Raw genomic sequence first — 24,256 nt, 5'->3', positions numbered from 1 at the left:
TTAATTTATCGATATTGAGAATCTTAGCTGATCTAATTGGACATATTAAAATTAATTAAACTGATGGATAGAGTGACAGATGAATTATTATGAAATTTAAGGTGAGAGGAATATAAAAGACATCCTGATTGATAAAGTGCACTCGTGAAAAAAGTGTATTTTGGGAAAAATATTTTATTTCACGTATGATAACTTTAGTTAAAAATTAGTGATCATATAAATTTCTAAAAGTCCAAAATACAATTTTTTCTATACCCTTACATTTTTCTCCATTCTGAAGATACTCTGGAGCTCACAAAAAAACAAACAAAATACGTGTCTGCACACCTACAATCTCAACTCCGTCAATAAATCCTAGAAACGTGTTTAAACGGCCATGGCCATGATTCACACGAGTGTTATGGCACTCCTCACATAACTCCATATCTACAAATAGTCGTGAACTCCTTATCTATTCCATTAACGTTCGCAACCCAGTGTGTCCTGACCCTCCCATGCATACTATTTTTATACATCATTACACAAATGTTTTTTATCAGTGGGTGTGGGTCGTGGGACTTTAGAGAATTCAGCATACAATACTAATTAATCACCCGGTCACGATAGATCGGTTAGGGAGAATGAATGAATATTAATAATTAATTAGTATTATATATTGATTTTTTCTAAAATCTTGGCGCGCAAAATTGGTCAATAATTTGGAAAATATATGTTTCTTCTCAATTTCCAGTGCTGTATTTACATGGACCAATTTACTCGTGGTTGTCGTCGAGCTGAATGGTAGTGAGAGCGAGGCCCTGGATCTCGTTGCCCTGGTAACAAGTGCTGTCCTCGAGGAGCATCATCTTGTCGTTGGTGTTGTTGTGGTAGTTGATCCTGGTGTTGTACCAATTAATTCCCGAGGTGAAAAACAGAGAATGCACCTGAGAGATGGCTTTTTGGCTGATCAATTGGACCCAATCTACGTGGCGTATAATATGTGAGCAGACATGAAAAAAATCGCACACAGTCTCACAACCACAACATTATTATTAACAGTTATGATAACGTATGTCGATACACATGACAGAACAATTTCATACAATTTTTATTTGATGAATTGTTGGATCCATACGTACTGTGATGTTTACGTATGTAGAGTAATTATCTTGTATTCGCTGACTCTGGTGATGCCAAAACAATGCTCTCACACGTTTTGAACATGTCTGAGGTTGTGTGGGGCAGCTAAATATTTTTTTTTTCGTTTATTTTAATTTATTACTCTCTCGAGGCTCCAGCGTTTGGAGCAGACTGACCGATCGACTGTAACAAAAGCAAGAATTCAATGGGAATAAAAGATTTATTACGTACACTGTCAGGAAATTATTGGGATTTCATGGACATTTGACTATTGAATCAGATGTGCGGAAAAGAATATATAATACCAGATTTCTGTGATTTTTCGTGCAATAATTGAACTGAAATTCACAACTTGCGTTCACTCTCCATGAAATTTCGACGAGGAAATTGAACAGTGTAGTGTCATTATTATTGGAATTGTGTAATCCAAAGAAAGATGTGAAATTGTGAAATTTTAATTGAATTATCTGTTAACTCAAACACGGTCGATCCCAATACGATTATTTTTACGTAATTGTAACTCTGGTAATAATCAGTATGTAATAAGGTCATAAAATCAATTAAATGTCCTTCTGTAATGAGGACTGACACCCGCGTATGAAATAACACTTCAGTTGACAGTCGTTTTATCTTGATTATCACCGATAATAATGATTCAGTGATTCTTATCTAATTTCTTTATTTACTTTATCGAAATGATAATTGAGCTCAAAGGTTTTATCGCATAAAACGTAACGTATTATTTTTTATTATTTTTTAAATGGTCAGGACGAGGTCTTGTCACAATGATGTAAAGTTTTATGCCTCTCCCTCTTTGTTCTCTCCTCGATAATTTAAATGATATCCAATCCAATTGCACTCATGTGGCTCCGTCATTGGAAAAACTATTTAGTTATCCCCCATTTATCAGATTAGTTTTCCTCTTTTAGACTAGTGCAATACGCGTATTTGTAAATAATTCTCGAACTTATTTTTCTGTTTTATTTTGTGTGTAACGAAAATTGTTTTGGTATGAACGATCAAAAAAAATGTTATGAATTGATTTTCTGATTAAAGTGACAGACCGATACTCATTGATCTCACTTCAATTAATTACACTATCATTGAAAATAAATCCATTGACCAATTTATGTACGAACAAAATTTATAGAGCAACCTAGTGCAGTTTAAATATGAGAACATGATTGACAGAAATGACTAGAGTGTCATTTTTCCCTGTATTTGTTTTTTGTGAAGGCCTTTTCTAAAGAAATTTCTGGGCACGGCTGGTCAGAGATTTTTCCGCTCTATTTTTCTCCTTTATGCATTGAAAAAAATACGAAAAAAATTGGAAAACTAGAGCTGTGGAATTTCCGTAGAATATGTTCCACTAAAGCTGTTCCATCTTTTTCCGGAATAACAAGAAATATTTCTCGGAATATTTTTCATCTGCATATCAAGTACTTCACCCAACTTTCCTTAAACGCGTTATAATTTCACGTACCGTTGAATTAGCGAATGATATAAATAGTAGCAGCAACGAATTTACTAAGTAATTAAATGAATCAAGTAGTGAATAATATAATCATTTGTTTATTCTTCAAGTTAATGAAAAAAAAAACTAACGAAATTAATGAATACGGCAGGAGTTGATTCACGATAATAAATCATGGATGAACTTATTTCTTGGCCTAGCGTCTCATTTTCAGTCCATCAAGCTTATCATTATCGTTGATTAACCAACAATTGAACAATTGATGATGAAAATCAATTCAGTCGAATGCGTTCACCTTTATAAAAATTTATAAGATGGCCAATTGCTCGTGAACGAGCGCTAATTGCGTATGTGAGGAATGTCGTTTATATTATGTATAAATGTTGATACTAGTAGTTGGTAAGAATGTGGAATACTTGTCATTTTTATTATATAAAATGCCCGTAAGGTATACCACCACGTTCATTGACTTCTCCCCCAACGATACTATCAAATTATTTACCTATTTTTCGGTTTTTTTGAATTTTTCCGCGGCCCTGCAACCCCATCATCCACCCAATTATCCCCTTTGAATTCACCCTCCGCAGTGTTTTGGAGCCGCGTGATGTGTATGTACATAAACAATAAACTCCCGTTTCCTAGTATAATGACATTATAATTTGTACGTTGGTTATATATACTTAAAAATACAATAATTGTCACTAGGACACGTAACGTTTACTGTAACGACAGTCGCGTATGAATCTCCATGATTTTTTTTCAGATAAAAGAAGTAAATATGTGAGATTATTCGAATTGACGTTTGAAAATCCAACTTTTGCCACTTGATGATTATGAATTTTTCATAAACAGCTGGTTAGCAGCACATTTTGTAGTCTTTTATAACGATTCAACAAGTGACAAACGACAAAATTTTATGGAATAAACAATTTCACGAGATGAATATACACAACATGCCAGTTTAATCCAGTGTACGTTTCATTTCAACGTACATATTTTTTATTTAATTTGTAATTTCGAATACCGTAAACTACGTGAATCATTGCACAGAGCAAGTCATCATCAATAAACGTAATGTAAATTTTTTAAATGGTCTCTTTTCATTTTTTATACCAGATAATTATAATCATTACATCAGTTGAAGTGGAGGAGGGTTTATTAATTTTGACGGATGGAAATTATTGGAGAAGTTGAAAATTTATTCTGCAGTGCCTCGAACATCCTTCGAGCACTGCTCTCAGTGGAGTACAGTCGTGGAACATTTTACAAATTTATTTATTCATGCATAACGGGGATTTTGCCTGTGGCACGTGTCAAAACCCGTTTCTGCGGTGTCTGTGTAGTCTTGCCAAAATGGAGGTCCAGTAACAAAAGGGCGGAGCAGTGGTAATGTGTGCACATGCGTGTGTGAGCTATTGTTACTTTGGCAAATGATTGTTCTCTATGCCTTGACAAAATTTACACTTATTTTTCACAATCATTGAAAAATGCAAGAAAAACAACTTTTTTGACCTACAAAAGGATTTGAATTTTCTAGGGAATGATACGAAAAATCTTTTTCAAAAAGATACGATTTTTATCAAACAAAGATCTATAAAAATCCCACTTTTGTAGAGAAAAAAAAATAATCACTGGAATTCCTCGTCTTCCACGATATTCTCAGAGAGACAAGATATACATTCAATAATTTGAACGGCCGTAAATAAAGAAGATAAGCGCGCTCCCGCGCGCGCACCTTCACGTACACTAAGGACCAAAGCCCTGAGAATTACGAGTCACTAAGTCGGAGTGAGTGAGACAGCTTGTACCGTAAAATTGGCCAGCCTGCGAAGCGCCCTTCACACAGAGGGGATATCAACGTCTCCGAGGTCTCAAAGGCCGGTTCGCCAGTGTACACCGGGCTAGAGCAAACTTGTGAAAAATTGCGAAAAAAATTCGTAAGTGGTCATTGTATAAATAAACTCGTGAAGTTTAGACTTTTGCGGTTCTCCGGAACTCTCCAGTGAGGGGGAAAAAAGTTGGCAGACAACAGCAGCGTCAGTCGAACGAGTGTGCCGGTCGACCAGTTGAGTACAGTCAACCGTTGCCAGTGGCCACGCGTATGTGTTGATATTGCTCTGCGTCAAACATTCACTCCCAAACGCCAGAAATTGTCGTCAAGTCCGTTAACGCCCAGCTCACCCCCAAAAACGTGTCGCCTAAACCATTTTAAACGCATTTCCGGCGATTTCGTGGTGTTTTAAAGGAAAAACGGGGGGATTGGAAGGGCCGAACCTTTACGATTTGCCTGGACAATAGTGCTAACCCCCACTGGACCCTCTCCCTCTCCTCCAAATATTGTTGATTGAGCGGGGTACGTGTGACAAGAGGTCCTGGGGGCCTCTCATTCCAACTACGGAGACCCCGTCGACTCCTCCTAGGACACATCGTTGGACACCATCTCGAGCATTAGGTGAGTAGCCACTTCCTTCCTCTGAATGAGGATAAATTATTTTATGATTTTATTTGTAGTTATTTTGTGAGAGATTAATGTCTTGTACTTCACGGTTTTTTATGTTCGAATTTTTTGAACACATGTCCGAGATAAATGTGAGGAGATGTTAATGTTCCAATCGTCGTTCATAATATTTATTACGAGGAAATACTCGCCATTCGGACTTGGTCTTCACAAAAGAAGGGAAAATAAAACTCGATACATCAGAAAAGAAGTTCCACCCGATCGTTGATATCTCCGATAAATCTAGTCGAGCAAGTTAGGAAGAAAAATTCAGGTTCGTCGATGATTTGGATAGGAATTCCAGAAGAAAACAATTCCACTTATACGTTATTCACAAGGGAAGTCTTGCACCTTCAGTAAAAACTACTAGGATTTTTTTGTTTTTTTTGGCGGTGCCAAGTTTGTCTAAAAAAATTGAATGCCTGCCTTCAACTCTATTTTCCTGGCAATTCCTGACAATCGACCTCAGTCTCCAATAGAAAGAGAAAACCAAGCCAGATGCCCATCACAAAAACCTTTCACGTGATCCCAACACTCGTGACTACCTCCCAACTTTTTATGGTGGACTCAAGGGAATGCATCCCGCGGAGAAATGCCGGCAACGGTGAAATGCCACTGCACCTGAAACCGCGTGACAAATCCATTGCCACTCTGAGAGAAATTATTCCACCCGAATTGATAATTTTCATCACAAATGACGCATACCTTGTAAATAAATTCTGTTTCAATTCACTTGTCTAAACACCCGGTGGCTATAAACGATGATGCGAGACCGCATTGCGACGATTTATCGCGGGAATGTAAACAATTATGAATGGCGCATGAAATTCTCAGAGTTACCTTGGCAAATATTTAGGTTTCAGAAATTGGAAAAAAATTTTTTATGCGTTTTCCAGAAATGTCAAGTCCAGATGATGAGTTCCCCCCAGGGGAGACACAAATCACACATTTTACCGCCTTTAATTATTCCATTGTATTTCCCTCGAGTTTACTTTACTTATTATCTATTCTATTCTTTCGCTGTTTGTTGATTTGTTCATTCATTCATTCGTTGAATTTTTTAAATATTCATTATTGACTGATTAATTCATTCATACATCCATCTGTCTATTTTCCGACACTTGGGTACAAGAATAGCCGGCTGAGTATAACCAGTAATCGAACATCTGGATTTCGCGAAATTAATAATCGATGACAATGAAGAATTCAATAATACAAGGGCGTGGGAGTGGCGGATCCCTCGGTTTTTAGTGCACTACGTCTACCGCCTGTCCCCCAGAGTCACGCGATCTTTCACACGAGTTTTCCATGATGAGAAATATATATTTTTAAGTACAGGTTCAAGTCATTTTACGTGGCCAAGGGCTCCGACGGTTTCAGCCTCCGCCGGTACATCTCCAACAGAATGACAGACAGCTCTGCGCATTTTTTGTATTTTTAGGCACTCCTTCAGAGCTCAGAGTTCATCGGAATAAAAAACAACATTTTTCAGTTCGAATATCTATGCAACAACGGACTCAACCGTGACACTCTTTTTTCACTTGTGATTCCTCAGCTGAATGAGGGAAAAATAAAAAAATCTCCAATCGATATTCAATGTGTATTACGGGGAGTTAATGTGCAAGTGGGTGAATGAATAATCCGTCTTGGACGTCATAGGACTAATCCCTAATATCGTGTTGATCGATATGCAGAGCGTGACTCATAAACATGAAGAAAATTGATAAGATATGATTTTGTTAAATTGATACTTTTTTCTATGAAAATTCTCGGTTAAAAATGGATCGGTCATTTTTTTTGCGATTGTGTGCGATTAAAATTTATAAGATGTATCAGGAATTATTTATTGGCCATGATCGTTTGTTCATTCTCATTTTCTAGGTCCTTTGAACTTTTTCTTCCATTTTTTTTCATCAAGTTGAATGAAATTCTTCATTTATGACTAGACTCGACAGATTCTTTCAATTCGTTTGCACGTATTTTCCTATATCTTGAACTTCACGTGATGTCTTCAGAAATTTAGAGCATTTGTCGATTATTTTATATCACCAATTCTTAAGTGGATTTGAAACTCCTTTCAGCGAAATTGAGATTGAGTTTTAATCGCATTTCTTTAGCACTTGGGAACGTGACGGTAATTGATAAGATATAGCGGCAATTGCATTTTCAAATCGATAATTTTCCCATCGATTATGGCCTCGCCTTATCTTCACTGACTTTCGCGATCGTTTTGCTCTCTAACAATATTTTTATAGACCTTCAATTGACAATTCACGGCTCTATTAATTTGTCAACGAAATTGAGATTTGAACTCAACTATTGTGGGACCAACACAGTGATGTTCTCGGCCATTAGTCAGCCCCCTAATTCTCACACTAATCAGCCGCAAAAGACTAACTACCCCGTTAATTCAACGTTTCGTCACTCACCGCTAATTGCATCCAATTGATACATGATTAGAACAGTCAGTCCCGTGACTTTGGTTGCGTTAATCCCCCATCCGAGCTATCACGCCATTTATCAGAATTAATAAAAATTAATTAATCCAGTCCGTAATATTCCAGTCGTCATTACACGAAATTTAAACATATTGTGAGCCCATTCGAATGGAAAAACAAAATAATCCCTCCGGGATCGAGCTTCACTCGTGATTGGCGATGGAATGGAGAGGCATTGGTTCATTTCCAGCACAAGGTTGCAAAGAAGCGGATCGTTTGCGCGCGAGAAAAAAAAAACTAGGAAAAGATTTTTAAGAAAATCTCGTTTTTCACGTACATGGAATTTGGAAGGCCGCCAGTATAAATTGTCTCTATACACAGCTCATAAAAACGCTCAATGTTCGAGTAAAATTCCCCTGGTTCCATTATCAAAACAATTTTCCACCGATCCAACTGACACATGTCACTTTAAAAGTTCCTTTTGTTATCCCTTATCTCGCCTCACGTACCCCATCAATGACGCAAACATAAAAACGATGGAGCCCATTGAGATGGTAATGAACGCACTAAAGACCACAATAATAGTCATGAACAACCGACTATGGATTAAAAGAAAACGTATGATACAGATCGATGATTGTCGCACTGTTCGTGACAAGGACGATCGGGTGAATTCACAACATTGGGCTGTGAAGTTTATTTTCCCCTCGCATTAAAAACCGATCGACAATCGTCAGAGTTTCGTTCGAACATCCGTGAGATAAACGTCTGCTGCAATCCCACAGTATTTTTTAATTTCTTATTAATTCTCTTATGTCAATTGATGATTTTTTATAACTTTTTACTGAATTAGACAGTACTTTCGACCGTTTTCATTCCCAAGTTCATTAATACGCCTTAAAAAATGATTGAAAATGCTGGATTTTTTACAAAAGTCTCATCAATTATTAATTTTATCTCAAGCACGAGACTTACACTACATTGACCAACACGCTTTATTATTAAAAAAAAGAAAAGGACCGCCAACTGATAAAAAATGATCTGGAATCTAATCCTCTTTCCATCTATTTTTAAACGACCGTTGAAATCGATCTCCATGAAATTACCCATCGATTTAAATTCCCAAGTTATTCTGTTACTTATGATGAAAAATGATAGTTGGCTTCCATCACCAAGTGTCGTTATTGTTCTGGCCTGTTCTCTGGACGAGCCTGTTGGTCAGTCAGTGGTGCGTTGCTCTCGTGATCGGTTCGATAGTGATGATTCTCCTGTAACTGTCGACAAATTAACAATCCCACGAGGGAGGACACAATCGTTTTCCTCTCCCCATTGACTCGGACAACATAATTATTGAGATTTTTCAACAGTTAGCAGAACGGAGCCCGCACTGCCCCGACATCTCTACATGTGGACATCCCCGTCCCGCCTGAGGATTGGTCGAGCACCGAGGAAAAAGGACATTAGAAAGTAACAGTGCATCTCGGTCAACGGGATTTCAGCGAATAGAGTGAGAGAATAATGGATCGCAAATCTTCACTCAGTACGAAGAGAAAATTATCGTTTCTCGGCTTTGGCAAACGGCCCTCGGTGAGTGAAATATCACAATCAGATTAATTAATGTCGATGAGGGCTTATCGATAAAATCCCGGCTAATTTTCCGACTATTTAATCGATCTGAATGTTGAGGGCCGTTATCGGGACTGTCCGATACGCCGTATGGTTTTTAATTTCCACGGTTCATTAGTTCCATGACATTGTTATTTGATGTCTCCGCGAGACATTGAGTCCCTCCGTATTTTTTTTCATACACGTCGTCTGCATAGTTTCCTCTTGTTGAAGATTAATACGGAATTTGTCAACACTTGAAGATTTTTAACACCATAGTTGTGCGAAACGTTAAATGGTTATTGACTTGTGACCGTCAACAATCAGGCCAATAAGTTTGCGAGGTCGTCCCGCTTTGTGGTGGATTTTTTTTTCGATGACCATGCGACTGAGGCGGTGCCGCCCATTTCCGTATTTCTATCTGGGTTTTTTTTTAGGTTTTTGGAGGCACTGAGAGGAAGTCATTAGAGGTTCATGGATTGAAAAACTGGGATGACAAAAATAGCATGACGTCAGAAGAATTTTGAGGGAGATTTTTTAAAAACATGAAAATATATGTAAATAGATTTTATTTAAACATAGGTTTTGCCTTACCATAGTCGATTTTTTGGCACTGGTTATTAAATTCATTTGCCGGAAAATACGGAGGGAAGTACGAAGTAAAAATTTAATTTATAATGCAAGAGACATCAACCGGTAACAAGCCGACGAGCGATCGATGTTACTCAGGAAATTCTCGTTAATGAAACCACCAGCTCTATTTACTCAATAATTCTTGCAAAGATCCAGCGTAAACACGAATGAATAGGTTTCCAGTGTTTAAAGTAATGAAGAATTATCAACTCAATCAAGATTGAAATCCAGGCCTTGGGATTAAAAAATTGAATTAAGTAATCGAGCCTATTGAACTCAAGAGCCAGTATAGCACTTGAAAATAATGACGTGTGCCTAATTTCAGAACAGCGCTATCGCAAAATATTCGATAATTCTCGAGCACTTGTGCGAATACTACTGACAAAACAGTCATTTACAGCGGTAGAAAATATTTTCTAAAAGGCTTTGACGATGGGTATTGTTTGATGGCTAAAATATCGTGTTTGGAACAATAATTCTTGGAAAACTTCAACTTCGACATTTTAGCACTCCATAATTTTTGCAGCATGGCTGTGATTCGTATGTTTACTATTTCCTTTTGCAAATTGAAACCAATTTTCAGGAAAAACTGGGCAGTTAAATTGCTGGAAAACTCGCTTCTCATCTCTCAGTTTTTCCTTCAATAGATTTACAGAAAAGGTCCAATAAAAATAGGGAAAAAAAAATTCCAGTAAATTTTTGCACATGATTTCCCATTGCAAGAAAATTATTGTTTCTACTCGAGTGTCATGCATTGTTTTTCTGTCGCGGAAAGGTGATTAGTCTTGAAATTGATAATTTGAAAAAAAAAAACAGTATACTTATCGTGTTACCGCCCGTCTGGTTGCACGAGTCGTATTTTTCTTGCATTTGTGAGCTGGCATTTCCCCTTTATGTAACGACGATCAGAAGCCGTAGATTAGATTAAAAACATATAAACCACCGATCATTGTCAATCACCCCAGCGTCATTGCCTCCGTGAAATGACACGAGTCCCTGTTACCAGGTGATTAGGTTTTTTCACTGTCATTTCCCCAGAAAAAAAAACCAGTGAAAATTGGCTAGATAGAATCACGAGATTAAATGAAAACGTGGCGCTTTTTGAGGTTCAAGGTTAGTGCCATTGTTGGATGGGCTATTGTGGGCTATAGATAGAAGGTAGTGAGACCTGGGTGGGGAGTGGACGGTCGATGTTGGGTGGAGTGGGTGGGAGCAACTTGTGGAAACACCGCGCCGTCGCTCTATGCATACTAAAGGATGATCGATAAATCCTTCATATGCACTCAGTTAACAGAAAATAAATTGAAAACTGCGCGAAACAACTTAATGAACATTTTTCTCATGAGAGAAACTTTCGATTGCGTAATACAACTAGCGAAATTGCAACATCGGCAATTGTCTGGGGAATTGTATTCAAAATTTATATTTTTTCGAGAATTCAAACTCGAGGACTGAACTGCGATTTATTTTCGTTATCCCAGTAACTGTTTCTTTGCATTCGAATAAAAATTTAAAAGTTTGAAAGACAAATGCTCAAAAAATTTCAATGCTTCAAAAACATCAATTATCTGGTGTCTGCGTATTAGAGGACAATCGATAAATCTTTCATACGCAATCGGTTAACAGAAAATGAATTGAAAACTGCGCAAAACGATGGCAAATATTGTTCTTTCGCTTTTACTCTACTGACAGGTGTACATCAGGAAAGTAGTAGAATGTTTCCTGACGTTTTCTCATCAACAAACTTCTCCTCAGATTTTCTCACGTGCAATTCCATTCCCCCTCAAACACAATCTCTCCTGCCCTCCGTAGGGACACGACCCCGGGGAGAATGACAATACGAATCGAAAACAGATACCACGAATATTGCAATGGACTCCACTAGCTGCGCCTCCCCTATCGCAGGTGCCCACTAACGAAAAATAACAAATTCTCACGACGCCCAAGACCTTTGTTTCCCCCGCAGTGTCGCGGGCAAATGGCACTTGTTGCTCTTTGTGCTCACCACGCAAGCCCTGAGCCTGTCCAGCTATCGACGAATCTAAAATATCACCGGAAATCCCTCTATAATTCGCCCCCCAGTGGCTGCAGTACTCCCTACCTCCCTTCAAATGTCCTGCGATATGCTGGCGCTAATCTCCAGCAACTGATGAGTCAAAAAAAGGATAAACATCGTGAAAAGGCAGGTGAAGGGCCCAGGGGATGCTATTATCCGTCCACGTACTCGATACACTTCATATGTCCCGCAAGTTGGATATCGACCAGCGGTCTCTCCCCGAGGGTGGGCTGAGAGGTGGTGGTAACGCAAAGAGCACTTTCCAGCCTGCGCGGAAGCTCTGTATTCTCTTCACTCCAGCCCGGGATGCCATGCCCGAGGCAGGCGCCAGTTCATCTGGAAAGTCATTCCTCCAAAAAGCGCGGGGAAAGGTCCTCCGTTGGCTCCGACGTTCACTCTTAACTTCTCATCAGGTGAAACTATTAAAAAAAAATCTTTTGCCATTGAGTAATCACTCTGACGTTGTCCGAAAAGTCCAGCGTTGATCAGTGCCTGAGGCTGTTGAGGTGGGCCAGTGAAAAGTTTTTTTTCCCCGATTGTGCACACGGTCATAATCTTCCCAATTGATTTACTGCACCATTTGATAACTGGTTGTTTTCGTGATTTTTGGGTTGGGGGAGAAAAGGGAATCAGTGCGCTCAGTGCAAGAATCCAGGCTTTTGGTGGTGGGCATTCCGAGATTGGACGAGTCAATGTCAGCAGAATCTTACTCACTGAGTTAGCAAGGGTTTATTGTCGTTAATAATTAAAGTGGTACCTGATACTCCAGTCATTTTTCGTTATCGGCCAAATCGCCCCTAGTCCATCAGTACATTTATACTTCAGAGGTTTATCTGAGTAGGATATTTTAAATGTAACTGGCCACCAGGTGAAACATTATTAAGAAGCAGATTTTTTTTTAATTGAGTAATTGTTCTGGCATTGTCCAGAGAGTCCAACGTTCATCAGTGCCTGATTCTATTGAGGTGGGGCAGGAATACCAATCATGCAGTTGGTCATAACCTTTCCGAATGTTTTATTACAAATCTTCATGACTCCACAATTTTTATGATTCTCATTGCAAAGGAGAGGGAGAATTACTGCACTCGGTGTGAAATTCGAGGCATTTTTTTATGCTGCGAATTCCGCAGTTGGACGAGTCAATATCAGCGGAAGCTCACCCTCACGAATTTGTAACTCGAGTATTGACAGTAGTAATCGAAGTGTAAGCTAATGCTAAGATGTTTTCTTTTCATTGACAACAAAAATCCTCCTAATTTATAAAGTATTTTATTCGTACAATTAGTGTATTGAAGATTTTTCAATGATTTTCCTTAAGTAGTCATTCCTGTTCTCCAAATAGTGTCTGATTTTATCGATGTAATCAGCGGATATCATTTTTATACCCTCAATCACGAAGTTAATCATCACCTTTCCGACTGTTTGATTGCAAAATTTCATGAGACCGCAATTTTTCATGATTTTCATGGAAATTAGGAGGGGGAATTGCTGCCTTGAGTGCGAAATTCCAGGCCTTCATAAGCGTAAATTCCTCAGTTGGACGAGTCAATATCAGTACAATCTCGCCCTCACAAATTTGTCACGCGTATATTGACACAATTAATTAAAGTTGAAGCTAATACCCCTGTCATTCTGTCTATCAGCGGAATCTCCCCCAGTTCATTAGTAATATATCGCGGTGTAATAGCCAGATTGTGATAAGCGGTAAAAAGTTTCTCACAGCAATTTTAATCCATGGGATTATGACATTTAGACCGACGGAAATGGCGCGGAAACGGTCCCGGAGCTGGACGAGGAGATGGAGAAGGTCTTCGCCATGGACTCTGGTGAAAAATTCGACGTAGCTCGGTTGGGCTCACCCTCAGAGTCAGCTGGCTCCGACCGCGACAGAGATCGTGGACCACCTCCACGTTATGGCGATCAGGTGTTCAATCGTAAGTGTCAGATGCATGTTCACCAACTATTTTCTCGGTAATTGGATCCGATGAGGCAAAAGAATAGAGGGAATGAAAATAAATGAGACTGCAGAGTCATTAATTTACTGGTGACAAATGGCCACTTGTCTGGGCATAATATGCAGGGACAAGTTGCATGCATCACTGCCTCCATAAAAAGAATTAAAGTGATATCATTTTTTTTTTCTGAGTGACATTCTGTTGTGTTTCCCGCGGTCTCAGCGAATTAAGCTTTATTGTATTAATGAGCATTAGGGATATCCAACTATCATGAATAACCAAATATTGTTTATAAATAATTCCACATTACTTAAATTAAGAATAAAATTCATGACAAGGATTAAACGAAAGAAAAATCCTGAAATATTTTGAAACGCATTTCTTATTGATTTCAGAACACCGAAAACGAAGTTATCCACATCCACACATGCCCTTGAAGAGCTTACACTCAAGATCAATGAGAAGGCATCTATCAACGTAAGTTTGGTCGTCATTAATACGTAATTAATTGGAGTATCGGAATTCGCCATCAACGGACAATATTAAGAGTGAATTGGCAAAACCATATATATCTCCGATCCCCTCGGTCTTGAATTCTCATCGAATATTTTAAGATGAAAGGGAGATGGTGAAATTTTCATGAATGGCTTCTTTGTACGTTTCCCTCTGCCCTAGAAGAGACCGGGAAATTCCCCCATTTCCGACAGATTCGGGGTTATTGATGGAACGCTGGCTCTAAAATTGGTTCTACTCATGACATTTCCCCACTTCTGAAATGCCCGAGTCTCAGCACATTTTTTTAAAGCTGACAATTCCAAAACGGTCATTTGAACATCATTTGAATTTTCTAGTTTATCCCAATAGTGATAGCCATTTTCGAAGGGCCTCAACTTATTCCACAATTAATTTACCAGTGAATCAATCAATCATAATTTTCTCCCCAAAAGCGAGGGTTCAACCGATCAAGAGCCGGACGAAGACAGTGTGGCAACCACTAGAAACGGTGACACCCCGCGCACAGACACCCCCGACAATGCGCCATCAGTGACCAACACCGACGGCACTCTCTCTCCAGACGACCAGGACAACACCTTGAGCAGTGAGTCCGAGGCCCCGGTATCTGAGCGTGCAGCCTCCGGTTGCACAGACTCCCCCCTGATTGGCGCACCCCGAGTGCAGTTTGAAAAGATCCAGGAAGAGGAAGACCAGTCCCCGCAGACCGAGGAGGCCCTCACCGAGGAGGACCGCAAGCGTCGGCACAAGCACGATCACAAGTGAGTCCCCCACAAAAGGAATTATTTATTCACAAATAAATGTATGAAATCGAAGACTCAAGGACTTACTCAGCATCTGGGTAGACCACTTTGCGCAATTAAAACGAATTCCTGTGCAGCAGAATCCTCCCCTGGCTACTCTTCCATTTTTTTTCCGCCCGGAACCTTCAAATGCTTTTCGAAAATCCTCCAAATCCTGCGGTTCCAGTTCGCATGTCAACCGGCAATTATGGAAAACTACAATAGTCAAATAAATGCAGTCACAAGTTTATTTTTGCATGTAGACACCCCGCGTACTGCCTTGTGCCATGGCCCTCAGCCAGGCATTCGGGTGAGGACGCCGAGACGTCTTCCGCTCATTTGATTTTGTTCATGCGCCCGACAAATCTCGCAATGCATATACATTTGTCGAAACTTTTAATAAAAGTCCATCGGGCCCTCAGTAGACGCTCGCCCTCGTTGACATGCCTGTCACCTACGATCGATCCCACGACCGCATCGGCAATATTAGACGGTAGTTCACGACTCCCTTCATTTTACAGCTTCATTCCTCTCACGTTTTCACTCAGTGCTTCAAGAGAAAGATAAACTGAATTTGCCGCTTACGTGAATAGATGCACTATTGAATTATTTTGACATTGAGGAGATTGATGGACTTGAATTATTGAATTTTATAAATTTATCATCTTGTTACCTGAATTCAATCAGATCAATACAAATTGCGATAATAAATCTGACTACTAATGACTCATTCTCCATCGAAATTGAAATTTTCTCCACCGGTGTAAATGACCAGAAAAAATTCGATAATAAATTAAACTACAACCAAATGTCGAGGCTAAATATCTCAATTTTTGGCACGTGCTGAGTGCCCGCTTTAACTGTATTTATAAATATCACGTAATGAAGCTGTGAATTATTGACAGAAGGCATCACTACAAGTCGCGTAAGTACTCACTCCAAGAGGATCCGCAATGGCGAAAGAGATCGGGCGCTGGACTACCGGACATTGCTGGTGCAATGGGGAGACGTGTATCGGTTCAACCGGACGAGGCTTCAACTTTACAAGAGCTAGACATAGATGATCTTGAGTCGCACAGGAGCGATGATCCCCGGGGGATGCGTCGGCACAAGGCCGCCCACTCGACAGTACAAATTGGAAGGAAGAAAGAGGGTGGAATACCCCATGAGACGTTTAAAAAGATGTATGATCACTCGCCCCACGAGGTTTTTGTACAGCTCGACGAGTTGCACGGTATCGGCGAGGAGAGGGAGTGGAGAGAGACTGCCAGGTGGATAAAATACGAAGAAGACGTCGAAGAGGGTGCGGATAGATGGGGCAGACCCCACGTGGCGTCTCTCAGTTTCCATTCGCTCCTCAATCTTCGACGTTGCCTTGAGACTGGGGTGGTACTGCTGGATCTCGAGGAGAAGGAAGTGCCGGGGTTGGCCTACAGGGTTGTGGAGCAGATGGTTATCGAGGAGCTTATTCTACCCGAGGACAGGCCCGTTGTCATGCGGGCACTGCTGCTGAGACATCGACATGTTCACGAACATGAGAGGGGCTTTCGCTTCGGAGGGAAAAAGAATTATGCGAGCTACACTTCACTTCAGGTAATTTAGAGATTTTTTGGGGGGTCTTAGAGTAGGGAATTGGTGAAGTTGGGTGGAAGGAGAATGGCCACCACCGCTAATAATGAGTGGGAATTATTTAATTAAGTTGAATTATTCTATAAAATATTTCTGAATTTTTGATCTCTTGATTTGAAATACTATCATTATAAAATACTATTCCCAATCATAATGGCGGCCGTACTACCTTAAACTCACGGATAACGAGTAACCAATCAAATACTAATTGAATAAAAATATTCCTTTTGAGCCCCTAGGTATAACAAGAAAATCGAAAACTCCTGAATTTTTTTTTCCATTTTTTTCGGAGTTCCTAACTGAATAGAATAACTGACGGTACTGTTGTATTATTTCCGCAGTCTATCTGGCTGGATGAGGAAGATACTGCGCGGGAGAGCACTGACAACCATGTAACTTTAACGATAAATCTCTCTCGTTGTTACGCATTTTGTATCGAATTTTACCATTATTTATCGTTCATTAGTTGATATCCTCCCATCGAATATATCCTCACCCGTTGCTGAATAAACTTATCCGTGTTTGTTTACAATAACCAAAGTGAATGGACCTACAGGTATCAAGCAATCATAAAAGAGCTCGAAAATTAGGCATTCAGTGGAGATAGTCCCTGTACTGTAAGTCCACGCACGTAAAAGTTTCATAGGAAAACCTAGCTAATTCCCTCGAAACTTATGCTCGATTTCTATTTAATTTCCACTGGAAAGTCCGTCAGGATCTAGCCAATTCTTGAGTGTTCACGTAGCATAAAAAAACAATCATTACAAGAAACGAAGCGACAAAATCTCCCCAGAGATCCTGCAGAATCGCTCATCGAAATAGTTAGGTTTCCCTGCGAAATTCTTTTGTACGTGTCCATCAATCACTCAGTCCCCGAACCGATAAAGCATTTTATTCATTAAGTTACCACACGTTGCAGTCCAAACTCAATCATGAATATGTTTAGGATTCACTCTGTGTTTATCATTCAAGGCAGAGTCATAATTCCTGTCGATAATCAATCTTCTCCGAAGAGATCACCAGTTCGCTAACACGACTCGTCCGCTTTATTTCCCCAGAATCTTCAAGACGCAAAGTCGAAGATCATCCCGACTCATCCCCCGGACCCCAATCACACCACCATAGACATGAAAGAAGAGATGACATACACAAGCAGCAGTGAGGATCTAAAGAAGAACCGCAACGAGTATATCCTGAAGAGGATACCAGCAGGAGCTGAAGCAACGGTGGTGCTTGTGGGCGCAGTTGATTTTCTGGACCAGCCGACAATAGCCTTCGTCCGTCTAGCCGAGGGAGTTCTTCTCCCATCGATAACAGAAGTGAACATCCCGGTGAGATTTATGTTCACCCTTCTGGGGCCTCGCAACGCCGACCTGGATTACCACGAGATAGGAAGATCGATATCAACACTGATGGCAAACACATCATTTCACAAGGTCGCTTACAAAGCCACTGAGCGTCGTGAGCTTTTGTCTGCGATAAACGAGTTTCTGGATGATTCGATAGTCCTTCCCCCTGGGGACTGGGAGCGCCAGGCGCTGCTGCCCTTTGACGAACTCAAGTCCAAGAGCGAGGCGATAAGAAATCGCAAGGCAAAGGCACTGGCCAAAGCTGCTAGAGTGGAAAAGGCGAATGAATCACTGGCTATCAAGAAGGCTCTGCTAGCTGGTGAAGAGGGAAAGCCCCCGGATGACAGTGATCCCTTGAGGAGGACCAGAAGACCCTTCGGGGGTCTCATCAACGACGTCAAACGAAGATATTCATTCTATTTATCAGACTTCACTGAGGGTCTCAATTCTTCTTGTCTTGCTGCTGCTATTTTCATGTACTTCGCTGCCCTCTGCGCCGCCATCACATTTGGAGGTCTCATCAGTGACAAAACGCGAAATATTATTGGCATTTCGGAGACCCTGGTGTCCTGCTGCTGGACAGGAGTCATAATGGCCCTTTTTTCAACTCAACCACTTGTAATTATCGGGACGACTGGACCTCTCTTGTTGTTTGATGAAAGTCTCTACAATTTCTGTATTCAAAATGGTCTCGACTTCTTGACGATGAGGGTCTACGTAGGGGGATGGATGGGAATCATCGCCCTGACAGTGGCTTGTGCCGAGGGCTCGGTCCTGGTGAGACTATTCACACGATTCACCGAGGAAATTTTCACTGGGTTAATATCACTTCTGTACATCGTCGAGACATTCGTGAAACTTGTGAATTATTTTCAGAGGAATCCACTCCTCCATGAGTACTGTTTTGTTTGCGATGATAATAACAGTACGTCGTTGGTGAATTCAACTATTGGTGGTGATGGTGGAATGAATGAGACTCTTGAGAGTGATATGTGCTCAAACGGAACGTTACCAAGATACAACTCAGCGAATTTACTTATCAATCAACCTAACACTGCACTGATGTGCACTATCCTCTGTTTGGGAACTTTTCTGGGAGCTTATTACCTGAGAATATTCAGGAACAGTCACTACTTGGGTCGAAGTGCTAGGCGAGCATTTGGGGACTTTGGTGTACCACTCAGTATAATCACATTCGTGCTTATTGATTTTCTGGCTGACGTTAAAACTGAGAAGCTGTTGGTGCCAGAGGGTTTGACCCCCTCGATTCGAGGCAGAAGTTGGATTGTTTCACCAAGTGGTGGTGGCAATCCTGTACCTGTGTGGATGGCCTTTGCCTGTATTGTACCCGCGTTATTAGTCTACATTCTTGTGTTCATGGAGACTCAGATATCAGAGTTGATAATTGATAAGAAGGAGAGAAAATTGAGAAAGGGATGTGGTTATCACATGGACATTGTGGTGGTCTGTTTGATGAACGTTGGATGTGGCTTGATGGGCGCACCCTGGTGTTCAGCAGCATCAGTGAGATCGTTGACTCACGTGTCAGCTGTCACGATAATGTCCAGGACTCATGCACCTGGTGACAAGCCGCATATCGTTGAGGTGAAGGAGCAGAGAGTGTCAGCACTTCTTGTATCAATTCTCGTTGGAGTTTCTGTCCTCATGGCACCACTCCTCAGACGTGTACCCATGGCTGTTCTCCTAGGTGTTTTCCTCTACATGGGAATATCATCCACCAATGGGGTACAACTATTCGATCGTGTTAAATTATTCTTCATGCCTGTCAAGCATCACGGTGGTGCCAATTATGTTAGACGTGTCCAAACATACAAAATGCACATATTCACACTCATTCAGATATTCTGCTTAACCGTCCTGTGGATTGTTAAGAGTACAACAGCTGCCCTTGCACTACCATTCTTTCTCATACTTATGATACCACTGCGAGCACAGATGACGAGATTCTTTACACCAGCTGAATTACGTGCACTTGATACTAAAGAACCAGATCACGAGACTGTCGAAGATGAGCCTGATTTCTACGAGGAGGCCCCATTACCTGGTTAGAACAGTTGTGCCTTATTGATTCAATACCTTCGATCGAGTCTTTATTATTCCTCAGATATTGTTCCAATTTGCTACATCGATGCGGATGAGTTGAGATTGTTTATCGTTAATCATTGGCTCAATATTTGCATTTTAAGGTACGAGGATTTGTTGATGAGGGAAATTTTTGGGAGGGCTGTCCCTCAGACCTCTTGAGTTGAATTGTTCACACTTGTGGGTATGTGAGTACTTATTGACGTTGTAGGTAGGCTTATTATCATTTTCTAGGTGAATAATTGTCAATTAATAATTGATAGAGCGCGTAGTTTGGGATTTTATTGTTTAGGAGGGACTAGAGGGTGGTGTCAACATTGGAAAATATTTCCAGATATCACTAGTGTATATAGATAGTTATTAGGGTCTTATTGTAGTGATACTGCACATCGCTCAGTTTTATGTTTCTCGTCACACTCAAAAGTTACTTAGATGAACAGGACATTGATCATTGGTGCTACTAACAATTATTTATTCCTTCGAATTTTTAAAACCCTTAATTATTGTGAATCGTTGGACTTGATGCTACCTCAGCAATACCTGATTGATGATTAGGAAGGGATTTTACATCCATTTGAGTGAACTGTAATGGTATGTTAATCGATAGTGGTGCTGTATTTGCCAAGGTTTGATGATTAATGTACTTACGATTAGATGAACGAACGAACAAATGAGAGATTTATGAAAATTCAAGGCTTGTAAACCTGCTCGAAAATACTTGTTCAAGAATTCCCTATTTTTCGTGATGAAATACAATCAAGAATCAAGAATTTCGAGTTGGACAATAAGATGAATGCCATAAGAGTTTATTATATTTGAATAATGTACCTGAATGGTTGATTATATCACTACGGAGCCAAGCACAATGAATCTCATTACCAGAAACGTCCCATCCATATTTACAATTTTAGTTGAATCAGAAAATCTTAGGGGAATGGAGGAACAATGCTTGGTGACGTTTTAATTGCGAGGGTATTAGAGAGATATAAATATATTTTGTAATGTGTTGGGTGGATAATTACGACGGTGAATAGGTTTACATGTGTTGAATTTAGAGCCGTTGAACAGGACATGATAATTCCACATATTTTGAGAGGACAGTTGTTTGAAATTTAAGACAGAAAATAGGGCCAGAATGAAAGATATATTGTATTTTGATCAATGCCAAGGGGGAGCCGAAAAAAATGCTCCACTTGGACTTTTAACAGAAGGCGAAAATTATTAAAAAATCCCCCCAATATTTACTTAATTGTGATAGACTCGTAGACTATTGATACTACGCAATCAACTATCGGAACACCTGCGAATATTTATCGTTGTTGAATTGACAACTCGCGAGAATGAGTTGAACAGTGATGAATTATCCAATTTTATCGATCACGTATACTACTGATGCCACTGCAGATGACATAATAGAGATAATTCAGAGATTCGTTAATATAGTATTATGTAAATAATTCAGTTAACGTACAGTATTACGAGTAATAAATAAATCGTATTTTAATTTTGCCCTCTATTTGCTTTGTGTCTGTTTACTTCCGCATGCTTTTGTACTCAAACCCTATGGAATGTAAACACTGAGCTCAGCCAGTGGTGAATTAACTGAGTTGGATAATTTTAATCATCGTGACAAACCGTATGGTGACATCTCGATGTAATAACAATGGCAACGTCACCACGGATCGTCGTCTCGACGATCACGCAGCGTGTTTTATCGCCAAAACCTTCGAAGAATTTTCTCAGTGTCAGGTGAGTGATGGCCAAGTGAGCGTAATTTTTTTGGCCCGTTAAGAGCGGAAGAGTGCGTGTTTCAGACGAGCTTTGAGCCCGAAAACTCCGCCGAAGAGTGGGAGCAGATGTTTTTTGAGCATTGACACTCCTAATCGTGTGAAAATCGTTGAGGATGGACCTCCAAAGGTTGTGGAGGACAGCATTATTGGGTGCGGAAGTTTTGGAATGGTTTATAGGGCTTCCTACAAAGGTAAATAGACGATGTGCAAGTGGAGTGACAACTTAAATGAATTTTATAAGTCTAAAACTCAGTAGTGACGGTTCAACAGGTAGTGAAGTAGCTGCTAAAATCGTTAAACGTCGTGGAAACTCAGATGAAATGATCAGGGCAGAGCGAAACGCAGCCTCTCTAGCTCACTCCAACATAATTCGCATCTTTGGCGTGGAGGAGGGACAGATCTGCTCTCTGGTGACCATGGAATTGTGTGGCACTTCACTGCAGGACAAGTTGGATGAGATGGAACTCGACAGAATCGAGAGAATCAATACTTGGCTGGCTATATCATGTGCACTTGACTTTTGTCATAGTTCGGGTATTGTTCATGCAGATGTCAAGCCCAAAAACGTGTTAATTGCGGCCGATGGCCAGCTGAAACTCGCTGATTTTGGAAACTCCGTTCTCATTGAGGAGAAATGTTCGAGGGAGAAATTACGGGTGAGTAATAAAATTCGTGGATTTCAGAAATGTGTAGAGAACTTCGATTACTTTTCAGGGAACTCCAGGCTACGTAGCTCCCGAAGTAATTAAAGGAAGCTCCCCCAGCCCCACTTCAGACATTTACTCCCTCGGAATTCTGGCCTGGCAGTTATTATCCCGAGAATTTCCATTCTCTAATTATCACCCCCACACAATTCTCTACCTCACAGGAAAAGGCGTTCGCCCTACTGATGAGGGCCTCGTCGACGAGTGCAGGGGAAGCTACAAGAGCCTGTACCGCGAGTCATGGTCACAATCTCCTGAATATCGTCCCGCATTAGGAGCAACAATTGATCGTCTGAACGGCATTTTAAATACTTCAAAAATAATGTAATTTTAAAAGACAATGTTCTTGATTTTGTTACAATAATAATGAAATTATTATCACTTCACTCACATCATTATCCCAATCTTAAATTACGGAATTCCCAGAGAGATTTCTTACGTCTCTGGCATGTCTCCTCCGGGCACCAGCTGCAATAAATAAAATCAAATTAATTTATTATCTCACTCCCGGAAAATTAGATACTTGGAGGTGAAATTCTCCAATTATTAAAAAAAAAGATGAATCACCATTGTTATGTTATTTCCATTGAGAAGTATCTGATCGAGTTTGGTCACTCTCCTGCCTTCCGGGGTGGCCTCGCTCTCGGTGACGTCTTCCAGGAGCATATTCACAAAATCGTCAAACCCCAAGAGAGTCCCCACAATTTCCTTATCATTTTTCATGATAATGTGAATTCTCGATCCGATGCACTTGTCCACAAGCTCTAAAAACAACACAAACACGTTCGAAAATTTTGAGGTTATCCCACCGGTGATTTAATATATTTTAACTCACCGAGAGGAAGGAGGGTTGATGGATTCGTACTCACAGAACTCGTCATCTTCACTTATTATTGATAATAAACAAATCAACTTTGGAAAATGGATCGAATATTTAATATAAAAATTCAGGGGAATTGTCAACACTACTGTATGACTCGCTGAATTATCTCACTGTCGGTAAGCTCGGAGTCGACGTCGGTAACTACTTATTGTATGGGCCCGCGAAGGGAGGGGCGAGCGGAAGGAATACAAAATTAGTTGTCTCCATTATCGCTTAATTTCTGAATTTCATGTTTTTATGACTTTCAGAATTTATATTTACATTTTATAGTGCAAATGGCGTCGATCTGGGGGAAGTATTCACTACATTAATCGATCTACAAAATCTGGCAAAAATAAAAAAAAAATAGTATTATCCTTCATTGAAAGTGTTAGAATTTTTTCCTGAGTGTATAAATAAATAAAAACAGAGTAGTAATTAATCGCATCATTTGCCGGGATCTTCCCCTCTTTTTGAAGTACAATTGAAAAGTTCAGGGAACAAATAGACTACGAAAAGATGAACCACGAAGCCGACACGTGTTAGAATGCACGAGACTCGGGCTATTTTTTCCTGACGTCTATTTTTTCCTAGATTTAAACCCGCTACCACTGAACGAGAGCCTCCTACTGCCCACAACCGCTTGTACCGCTGAAAGTTTTTCGCACGGAGGTACCCGCACTTGAAATCCGATAAATATTTCACTGGATAAGATGCCGCTATTGAGAAAATTTCAACGCATCTGTG

At 40.2% G+C, this 24,256-nt stretch overlaps 4 protein-coding genes across 21 annotated transcripts in view; 3 read left to right on the top strand and 1 right to left on the bottom strand.

The window, feature by feature from the left end:
- LOC135167412 (disco-interacting protein 2) overlaps positions 1-3,683 on the top strand; it is an 18,828-nt gene extending 15,145 nt beyond the window's left edge. For all 10 annotated transcript variants that reach the window (XM_064130580.1, XM_064130584.1, XM_064130582.1 and 7 more), the window contains one exon: positions 731-3,683. In XM_064130580.1, coding sequence (XP_063986650.1) covers positions 731-983 — 253 coding nt within the window. In that variant the 3' untranslated portion in view covers positions 984-3,683. The remainder of the gene's footprint in view (positions 1-730) is intronic.
- Positions 1,232-24,256, bottom strand: LOC135167426 (U6 snRNA-associated Sm-like protein LSm5). Of its 3 annotated transcripts, XR_010299849.1 has the most exons (5): positions 23,483-24,256; positions 23,215-23,411; positions 23,039-23,115; positions 1,425-5,066; positions 1,232-1,302 (listed from the first exon to the last, which is right to left on the bottom strand). XR_010299849.1 is itself a non-coding variant. In XM_064130608.1 (4 exons), exons 1-3 carry the CDS (start codon positions 23,526-23,528, stop codon positions 23,083-23,085), a joined length of 276 nt encoding a protein of 91 aa, XP_063986678.1. In that variant the 5' UTR covers positions 23,529-24,256; the 3' UTR covers positions 1,232-5,066; positions 23,039-23,082. The 3 variants fall into 3 exon arrangements, 2 of the variants coding, with proteins under 2 accessions (XP_063986678.1, XP_063986679.1); XM_064130608.1 differs by having other exon boundaries at positions 1,232-5,066; XM_064130609.1 differs by lacking the exon at positions 1,425-5,066.
- On the top strand, positions 4,904-21,669 carry LOC135167415 (anion exchange protein 2). Of its 7 annotated transcripts, none has more exons than XM_064130589.1 (8): positions 4,904-5,045; positions 8,896-9,115; positions 13,576-13,756; positions 14,173-14,254; positions 14,725-15,051; positions 15,978-16,665; positions 17,043-17,093; positions 17,760-21,669. In XM_064130589.1, exons 2-8 carry the CDS (start codon positions 9,047-9,049, stop codon positions 20,118-20,120), a joined length of 3,759 nt encoding a protein of 1,252 aa, XP_063986659.1. In that variant the 5' UTR covers positions 4,904-5,045; positions 8,896-9,046; the 3' UTR covers positions 20,121-21,669. The 7 variants fall into 7 exon arrangements, with proteins under 7 accessions (XP_063986659.1, XP_063986660.1, XP_063986657.1 ...); XM_064130590.1 differs by lacking the exon at positions 4,904-5,045 and adding an exon at positions 8,184-8,312; XM_064130587.1 differs by lacking the exons at positions 4,904-5,045; positions 8,896-9,115 and adding an exon at positions 12,075-12,235 and having other exon boundaries at positions 15,981-16,665.
- On the top strand, positions 21,761-23,033 carry LOC135167421 (serine/threonine-protein kinase mos-like). The gene is made up of 4 exons (XM_064130600.1): positions 21,761-21,902; positions 21,968-22,134; positions 22,214-22,599; positions 22,658-23,033. Exons 1-4 carry the CDS (start codon positions 21,817-21,819, stop codon positions 22,973-22,975), a joined length of 957 nt encoding a protein of 318 aa, XP_063986670.1. The 5' UTR covers positions 21,761-21,816; the 3' UTR covers positions 22,976-23,033.

The sequence above is a fragment of the Diachasmimorpha longicaudata genome, chromosome 11, assembly GCF_034640455.1.
Source record: "Diachasmimorpha longicaudata isolate KC_UGA_2023 chromosome 11, iyDiaLong2, whole genome shotgun sequence".
Taxonomy (NCBI): domain Eukaryota; kingdom Metazoa; phylum Arthropoda; class Insecta; order Hymenoptera; family Braconidae; genus Diachasmimorpha; species Diachasmimorpha longicaudata.
Note: the sequence above shows the minus strand (reverse complement) of the source record. Positions and strands in the feature narration are given on the sequence as shown.

Bases quoted from the DNA above. Each gene is read 5' to 3' on its own strand.
- LOC135167421 (XM_064130600.1), top strand. From the start codon at position 21,817: ATGGCAACGTCACCACGGATCGTCGTCTCGACGATCACGCAGCGTGTT. The intron at 21,903-21,967 runs GTGAGTGATGGC...TGCGTGTTTCAG, and splicing joins AAGAATTTTCTCAGTGTCAG to ACGAGCTTTGAGCCCGAAAA. The intron at 22,600-22,657 runs GTGAGTAATAAA...ATTACTTTTCAG, and splicing joins GTTCGAGGGAGAAATTACGG to GGAACTCCAGGCTACGTAGC.
- LOC135167415 (XM_064130586.1), top strand. From the start codon at position 12,134: ATGCCCGAGGCAGGCGCCAGTTCATCTGGAAAGTCATTCCTCCAAAAA. The intron at 13,757-14,172 runs GTAAGTGTCAGA...TATTGATTTCAG, and splicing joins TGGCGATCAGGTGTTCAATC to AACACCGAAAACGAAGTTAT. The intron at 14,255-14,724 runs GTAAGTTTGGTC...TCTCCCCAAAAG, and splicing joins ATGAGAAGGCATCTATCAAC to CGAGGGTTCAACCGATCAAG.
- LOC135167426 (XM_064130608.1), bottom strand. From the start codon at position 23,528: ATGACGAGTTCTGTGAGTACGAATCCATCAACCCTCCTTCCTCTCG. The intron at 23,412-23,482 runs GTGAGTTAAAAT...TGTTGTTTTTAG, and splicing joins ATCAACCCTCCTTCCTCTCG to AGCTTGTGGACAAGTGCATC. The intron at 23,116-23,214 runs GTGATTCATCTT...TATTTATTGCAG, and splicing joins ATGGAAATAACATAACAATG to CTGGTGCCCGGAGGAGACAT.